General features: G+C 40.1%; 1 protein-coding gene across 1 annotated transcript; it reads left to right on the top strand.

Annotated features, from left to right (window-relative positions):
* Positions 1 to 4,423: 4,423 nt before the first annotated feature.
* LOC123931555 (protein FAM187B-like) lies at positions 4,424 to 6,403 on the top strand. Its single transcript, XM_045988878.1, has one exon. The coding sequence runs from the start codon at positions 5,158 to 5,160 to the stop codon at positions 5,872 to 5,874; it is 717 nt and encodes a 238-aa protein (XP_045844834.1). The 5' UTR covers positions 4,424 to 5,157; the 3' UTR covers positions 5,875 to 6,403.
* Positions 6,404 to 8,652: the final 2,249 nt, after the last annotated feature.

Here is an 8,652-nt window from a genome sequence, read left to right as displayed (position 1 = left end):
GGACCGTAGCTCCACCATTTGTTGTGTGGCTTGTCTTCGGTCCTGCTCTGTGCGCTGTGTAAGAAGCCAAGTTCAATCACATGGTGAGTTGTCATTGGGTTTGGAATCCTGAACCTGCTTTAGAGTTGTGGTTTAACTTTGCTTTATGATTGAACAGAGCTGACCTTGTGGAAAGACACAACTCGCGTGTACGCCTTCATAGTGTGCTCATGACGCTGGCTCGTTCGTGTGATGTTTTCAAGGTTCGTGCATGTTTTAGGATATATCACAATGGAAGTTTCCTCCCGTTTTACGGCTGAATAGTATTTCATTGTACGTATATGCCACATTTTGTGTATCTGTTTATCTATTGTTAGACACTTGTGTTGTTTCCACCTTTTGGTTGTGGTTGTTGTTGTGTTAAAGCTTGTATTTATTTGAGAAAGTGTGCAAGAAAGTGCGTGCACGTGAGAGAGAGCACAAGCCCAGGAGAGGGGCAGAGGGAGAGGGAGAAGTAGGCTCCCTGCTGAGCAGGAAGCCCTACATGGGACTCAAGTTTATTAACTTTACCTATCTCCAGTTTGGATGAATGGATCCTCTTCTTTCTCTTGTCTGATTGCTGTGCTAGGATTTCTAATACAGTGTTGAAAAGCAACAGTGAAAGTAGGCATCCTCCTGACCTTAGATGGAAAGTATTCAATCTTTCCCCACTGAGTGTGACATTAGCTGTGGATTTTCCATAATACCCTTTATCAGGTTGAGAATTTTCCCTCTATTCCTGGTTTTCAGAGTTTTTGTTATTAAGGATGTTGGATTTTGTCAAATGCCTTTTCTCCATCAATTGGGATAATTGTGTTTCTTTTCCTTACATTCTTTTAAAATTTTTTTTAAAAAATTTTTAAAAAGATTTTATTTGTTTATTTAAGAGAAAGAGAGAACATGAGTGTGGGGTGGGGGGAGTTAGAAGTACAGAAGCAGGCTCCCCTCCAAGCAGGGAGCCAGACATGGGGCTCTATCCCAGGCGCTGAGATTATGACCTGAACCGAAGGCAGATGCTTAACCGACTGAGCCACCCAGACGCCCCTCTTTTCCCTATTCTATTAATGTGATGTATTACGTTGATTAGTTTTCTTATGTTGAACCACCCTAATATTCTTGGATAAATTCCACTTGGTCATGGTGAGTAGTCTTTTAATATGCTGTTGAATTTGCATTGCTAATATTTTGTTGTGATTTTTGCATCTATATTCATGAGGGACTTCGGTCTGTAATTTTCTTTTCTTCTGATGTCTTTATCTGGCTTTGGTATCAGGATAGTGCAGGCTACATAGAATGAGTTTTGGAAGTGTTTCCCCCCTCTTCAGTTTTTTGGAAGAATTTGAGAAGGATTGATATTAATTCTTCTTTAAATATTTGGTTAATTTGTGAAGTCATCTGTTCCTGGGCTTTTCTTTGCTGGGAGGATTTTGATTACTGCTTCAATCTCTTTCTTGTTATAGGTCTGTTGAGATTTTCTATTTCTTTTTGAGTTGGCTTAGGTAAATGTTTGTTTCAAGGAATATGCCCATTTCTTCTAGGTTATCTAATTTCTTGACATCTAGTTGTTCTTAGTATTCTCTTGTAATCCTTTTTATTCTCTAGGGTCAATAGAAATGTCCCCACTTTCATTTCTGATTTTAGTTATTTGTGTCTTCTATCTTTTGTTCTTTGTCAGTCTAGCCAAAGGTTTGTCAATTTGGTTGATATTAAAAAAAAAAAGAACTTAGGATATCATTATTTTTCTTTTTTTCCCTATTCTCTATTTTATTTGTCTCTGGTCTACTCTTCATTATTTTCTTCCTTCTGCTAGTTGTGAGTTCAGTTTGGTCTTCTTTTTCTAGTTCCTTGAGATATAATGTCAGGTAACTAATTTTAAGATTTTTTTAAATATAGGCATTAAAAGCTATAAACTTCTCTCTGAGCAATGCTTTTGCCGCATCCCACGAGTTTTGGTATATTGCATTTTTATTTATCTCTAAGTATTTTCTAATTCTCCTTGTGATTTTTTGACTCATTGTTTAAGAGTGTTTAATTTCCACAGTTGTAAATTTTCTGTTTCTTCTGTTATTGATTTCTTACGTAATCCCACTGTGATCAGAGAAGATAGTTTGTATGATATCTATTTTCTTAAATCTACTGAGACTTAGTTGATGACCTAACACATGGTATATTTGGAAAATGTCTCATGTGCACTTGTTGGGTAGAGTGTTTTGTATATGTCTGTCAGGGTTGGTTGATTTATTGTGGTGTTCAAGTCTTTCATTTCCTTACTTATTATGTGTTTGTTCTATCCACTTTTTTAAAAAGAATTTATTTATTTATTTGACAGAGAGAGAGAGAGAGAGAGACCACAAGTAGGCAGAGAGGCAGGCAGAGAGGCAGGCAGATAGAGGGGGAAGCAGGCTCCCCGCTGAGCAGAGAGCCTAATGCGGGGCTTGATCCAGGACCCTGAGATCATGACCTGAGCTGGAGGCAGAGGCTTAAACCACTGAGCCACCCAGGTGCCCCTGTTCTATCCATTTTTGAAAGTGGAATATTGAAGTCTCCAACTGTTATTGTTGAGCTACCTATTTCTCTGTGCAATTCTATCCACATTTCAAGGGTCTTTTTTTAGGTGTATAAATATATTGGTTATAGTTTCTTGCTCTGTTGAAAATTTATTAATAAATACTGTCCTTCATAAGCAGACATTTCTGCAAAGAAGACATCCAGATGGCCAACAGACACATGAAAAAGTGCTCCACATCACTCGGCATCAGGGAAATACAAATCAAAACCACAATGAGATACCACCTCACATCAGTCAGAATGGCTAAAATTAACGTCAGGAAACGACAGATGCTGGCAAGGATTCGGAGAAAGGGGAACCCTCCTACACTGTTGGTGGGAATGCAAGCTGGTGCAACTACTCTGGAAAACAGCATGAAGTTTCCTCAAAAAGGTGAAAATGGAACTACCCTATGACCCAGCAATCGCACTACTGGGTATTTACCCTAAAGATACAAACGTAGTGATTTGAAGGGGCATGTGCACCCAAATGTTTATAGCAACAATGTCCACAATAGCCAGACTATGGAAAGAACATAGATGTCCATCAACAGATGAATGGTTAGAGAAGATGTGGTATATACCTCCCCAGTCCTAGAGACACAATCTGATTGGTAAGCAAATCATGGAAATTCTATTTTCTCTTGGAGATTAGTGTGGGTCTGTACACGGGACCTAATCCTGGCCAATGAGACTTTAGGAGATCTGATGGGATAATTTTGGAAATGATCTCAACTTCATGATATAAAAGAACACTCCTCGTAGTAAACATCAACTGCGGTAATCATTACCGATTTCCTTTTGCCAAAGGTTTCCTGGGCGTGTAGAATTCTGTTTCCTTTGTTGGGTTGGTAGATTGGTGGTGGTGCCCTGTAACTATTTCTGGCCAGTGGTTTGTGAGCAAGTGACAACTGTCATTTAAGGCCAGAGCATTTAAATCCTACAGATCTCTCTTTCTTCCTCCTCTGGCATGAAACTAGAAATGTTTGAGATGGCTTTGCTCAATTATCCTGGGTCCCTGAGTGATTATAATGCCAACCCACCATGGACAAGGAGCTTGAGTGAGAAATAAACATTTGTTTTTGCAAGTCATTGAGATTTGGGGTAAGTTTGCTGTAGAAGCAAATAGACTATCTTGAGTGATACAGAAATCAGTGTCAGGAGTGACATGCTGCTGTAACCAAAAATAAAAATGCATGGCATTGGCTTTGACACAGAGCAAAGGGAACAAGAAAATATCTTTGAAAGCAGCAGGATGGAGACTATTGCCTGAGATACTTTTAAAGGCAAAATAATATACTTCATGAACTTGCAGCTTTGAGGGAAGCAGTTGGAATACAGAATAGGAGTGAAAATTCACTAAAATTGGCCAAAAATTGGGCCAATTTTTGCTTGGCCAAACAAAAGATGCTGCCCTGTGTGTCCTAATTGATGAAATGAATGAAAGACCATGAAGGATATTTCTTTTTCTTTTTGCTTTTCTCCTTTTCTTTTTAGTAAATGTCCTATATTCGTTATTTTGCTTTTGGAGAGTCTTAAAAGAGATATAACTAGAAGTCATGTGAATGGCTTGACTCCTGCTTCATCATTTAGGAGGTGTTACCAGCTGTAAGTGGCAAGCATAGGCAAATGATTATATATGTATACATTAAGATTAATTAACTTAAAAAGGAAAGTTCTGCAATTGTGTGAAACATTCCTAGAGTTAGAGTTGCAGAAAACATTGAAGTTCTCAGTAATAGCAAGCTTTCATCTTTGAAAACTAGATTTGTCATTTGCTTTAAGAATGATAGATAAATAAAGGATATCAAGCTGTAAAAAAAAAAAAAAAAAAAAAGACTCAAAGGTCTAATTTGAGAGACAAAATCCAATGAGCACTCAGATTCTGCCAAGGATAAAATCAAGGGTACAGCCCGAATTAAATCATTCTGTTAATTGTTAACAATTTAACAATTGTTAAATTTAACAATTAACCATTGTTAAAATCTCTGAATGAATTAAGATACTCCTGGAAAATCCTTAAGATACTCCGAGGTAGGCAAAAGGGCTCAGTGAGAGAGATGGAGAATATGACTCTCCACAGATGCCTGTTACAGTGTTTCTGCAATGACAGAGAAAGAGAAACTGCAGATGTGGGTTTTTGCAGTGGAGTTGGCTGGAGGCTTTTAAGAATCCTTAGATCCCAAGTTTTGGAAGGCAGGGAGAAGGCCAAAAACACTGCTCATGAGGGAAGGAAGACACCTCTCTTAATGCCGCCACAGATGCACCCAAGGTCAGTAATGGAAAAAGAGATACCTCTCTGGAGACAGGAGACATGAGCACAGGGACCAAAGACTTAGAAAACACCTCCATCCCACCTCCATGAGCTGATCTGGTGCTATGCTAATGAAGCAGTCCTCCCCAGTTACGAGACAGGAGGACCTTGCTGTATTTCCTCAGTGGATTTTAGAAATGGTACAGACCAGTGATTTCTGTGTCTCCAGAAAGTGCTGCAGGACCAGGTTTCATTCCACTCAGGGCTGAAGCCTGAGTTCTGTGGGTGACTTCATAATGCCCAGGGTGGTTCCCAGCATCCTTTTGTAGCAGGCTACCATGTTGGCCCCCCTGTGGCTGCTTAGCCTTTCTCTCCCCACTCTGTGGGCAGAGATATTAATCAGATGTTCCTATAAGAGTCTCTGCCAACAGGCCCTAGTCTCGGGCAATGATGTTGTCCTGCAGTGTGACTACCCCAAGGCACTCTGGTACTTCTCTTCCATTCTGGGGGAAGATCCCTTCCTGCTCTCCTCTGCGCCGAACATAAAGAAACTTCCTGGGGGCAGCCTTCAACTGACCGATCCTCAGCCCTCCCAGACGGGCCTCTATCACTGCCAGGACAGTGACAATGCCCTTGTGGTGCAGTACGAGATTGACTTCCAAGATGTCAGCACCCTGCACATCACCCACAGAGGCCTGGGCCAGAAGCCCCTGCAGAATGAGACCCTGAGTCTGGGTGGTCATGTGCTGGTCTTCACCCACTGGGAGCCCTGGCAGGACTGTAACCGCTGCGGGGAGCCTGGGGAGCGGAAGCGGCTGGGCTATTGCTACATCGAGGAGCCCCAGGAAAAAGCCATGCCATGCTGGCTCTACCTGAGAGGGGAGAAGACCCACTCCAGCCGTCTGCGGACCGAACTGCAGGTGGAAGCCTGTCTTGCACCCTGCGACCATGTCAAGGAAACCAACCAGCCATACTTCATCTTTGACATTTACCCGTTGGGCAAGTTGACCAACAACATGTGGCTTACCTGCCCCTTGGCCTCCATCTACAGGTGATCGGACCAGGGCATCAGCCCTGCCTTTGACCCTCGCCTAGGCTCTGTCTCCTGTGCCCCCCGGGGCAGGGGCAGGGGTTCGCCTTCCAAAGGAAACGCAGGCTCTGTCTCCCAGCCCATAAGCGTTCATGGTCAGTCTCTCCAGGAAGGGGTCTCTCACTGGCTTGTCCAGAGGTTCATTCAGTAGGAACTGCTTGTGTCCATTCTGAGCCGGACCATGGGCAGGTGGTGCTGGGGACACAGCGGGGACCGGAAAGGTTGAGCCTCTGCCCTCCTAGGTGCCTGATACTCAGAAGTGACCAAATGTAAAACCTTGGCTTTGGTCATTCATGCCAACCTCATCACTAGTGTTGTTTCTGTGTCCTCGCTGGACTCTGACAGATACAATTTGTCTGTCTGTCCTTGCACTGATGTCACAGCATTTTTATTACTATACCTTTATAAAAAGTCATATCTGGTAGTATAGATTTTCCAGCTTTGTTCTTCAGGACTGTCTTGATTATTCTTGGCCTTTTGTATAAATATTCTGGAATCAGCTTGTAGTTTCCATCCCCCCAAAATCCTATTTTTTAATAAATTGGAACTTCGTTGAATCTAAAGATAAATTTGGGTAGAATCAATATATTACAATATGCAGATTTCTAATCCACGAGCATCATAAATATTCCCATTATGTAAGCTTTGTTTAATTTCTCCCAGTAATATTAACAGTTGTTAATATAGAGATCTTACGTATATTTTATTATATTTATTCCTGAGTAATTGATTTTTCATGTTATCACAAATTGTGTCTTCTTTTATGGTTATTTTGCATGGTTTAATAAGTTGGTACATGAAATAAAATAATCCAAGGTTATAAACAGTGTTTTGACTATTGACAAAATTTTAATATACCTGATACTAAAATCCGATTCAAGTCATAGACATATATTATAAATACCACACACATAATATATATTATACATAGTATTATAATATATGTTATTATATTATATGTTATATATTATATTATGTTGTACACCTGAAACTAATATAATGTTACATTATATTAGTAATTTGACATTTTGACTTTAACACTAAACATAATTTGACAAAATGACTTTAACATTTCAACTAATTGAAATATGGCATTATATACGTTTCAGGTGTACAATGTAATGATTCAAGATTTCTATACACTGTGAAATAATCACCACAATAAGTCTAATTACCATCCATCACTGTACAAAATTACAAAAAATTTTTTCTTGTCGTAAGAACTTTTAAGATTTACTCTTTTAAAAGCTTTCAAATATGCAACAAAATATTATTGACCTTTGTCCGCATATTGTGCATTACATCTCCATTTATTTATTTTATAACTGGAAGTTTGTACCCCTTGACTCCCTTCACCCACTCCACCCACCCCTCAACCTTCCTCCCCTCCACCAACCAACCATTTGTTCTTCATATCTATTTTGTTTGTTCATTTGCTTAGGTTTTTATCTTATTTTTATATTATTTTTTTAAAGATTTTATTCATTTATTTGACAGAGAGAGAGACCACAAGTAGGCAGAGAGACAGGCAGAGGAAGTGTGGGGAAGCAGACTCCCTGCTGAGCAGAAAGCCGGATGCGGGGCTCGATCCCAGGACCCTGAGATCATGACCTGAACCCTGAGATCGTGACCTGAACCGAAGGCAGAGGCTTAACCCACTGAGCCACTCAGGCGCCCGTTGCTTCGTTTTTTAAATTCCATGTATAAGTGGAATCATATGGTATTGGTCTTTTTGTCTGATTTATTTCACCTGGCATAATTCCCTTGAGATCCACCCATATGTCGCAAATGGCAAGATTTCATTCTTTTTTAATGGCTGATAGTAGTCTGCTGTGCATATACACTATGTCTTCTTTATCCATTCATCCACTAATGGGCCTTTAGGTTGTTTCTGTATCTTGGCCATTGTAAATAAAGCTGCAGTGAACATAAGGCTACCTATATCTCTTCAAATTACTGTTTTCATTCCCTTCAGTTCCCGGGGTGGAACTGCTGGTTCATACGGTAGCTCTATTTTTCATTTTTTTGATGAACCTTCATAATGTTTTCCATTGTGGCTGCACCAGTTTGCATTCCTACCAACAGTGCACAAGGGTTGCTTTCTCTGTACATTCTCACCACCGCGTACCACTTCTTATCTTTTTTTTTTTTTAATATTTTATTTATTTGACAGAGAGAAATCACAGCTAGGCAGAGAGAGAGGAGGAAGCAGGCTCCCTGCGGAGCAGAGAGCTCGATGCGGGTCTCGATCCCAGGACCCTGGGATCATGACCTGAGCCGAAGGCAGAGGCTTTAACCCACTGAGCCACCCAGCGCCCCAGCTTCTTATCTTTTAAATAATAACCATTCTAACAGGTGTAATGTGATATCTCATTGTGGGTTGGATTTTAATTTCCCTGATGATGAGTGATGTTGAGGCTCTGCCTGTTCATGTGCCTGTTGGCCATATGTATGTCTTCTTTGGAAAACGGTCTATTCAGATGCTCTGTCCAGTTTTAAATTGGGTTATTTGGGGGTTTTTTGTTTGGGTTTTTGTTTTTTTGTTGTTTTATTGTTGTTTTTGTTTGTTTTTGCTATTGTTATGGAGTTGCATAAGTTCTTTATATATTTTGGATATTAACCCCTTATTGGAAAAATATTTTTCAAATATTTTCTCCTATTCCGTAGGTTGCCTTTTCATCTTGTTGATGGTTTTCTTTAATGTATAGAGCATTTTAGCTTAACGTAGTCCCACTTGTTTATT

Source organism: Meles meles, chromosome 19 (assembly GCF_922984935.1).
Source record: "Meles meles chromosome 19, mMelMel3.1 paternal haplotype, whole genome shotgun sequence".
Taxonomy (NCBI): domain Eukaryota; kingdom Metazoa; phylum Chordata; class Mammalia; order Carnivora; family Mustelidae; genus Meles; species Meles meles.
Note: the sequence above shows the minus strand (reverse complement) of the source record. Positions and strands in the feature narration are given on the sequence as shown.

Excerpts from the sequence above, each read along its gene's own strand:
- LOC123931555 (XM_045988878.1), top strand. The coding sequence starts at position 5,158 with ATGTTGGCCCCCCTGTGGCTGCTTAGCCTTTCTCTCCCCACTCTGTGG.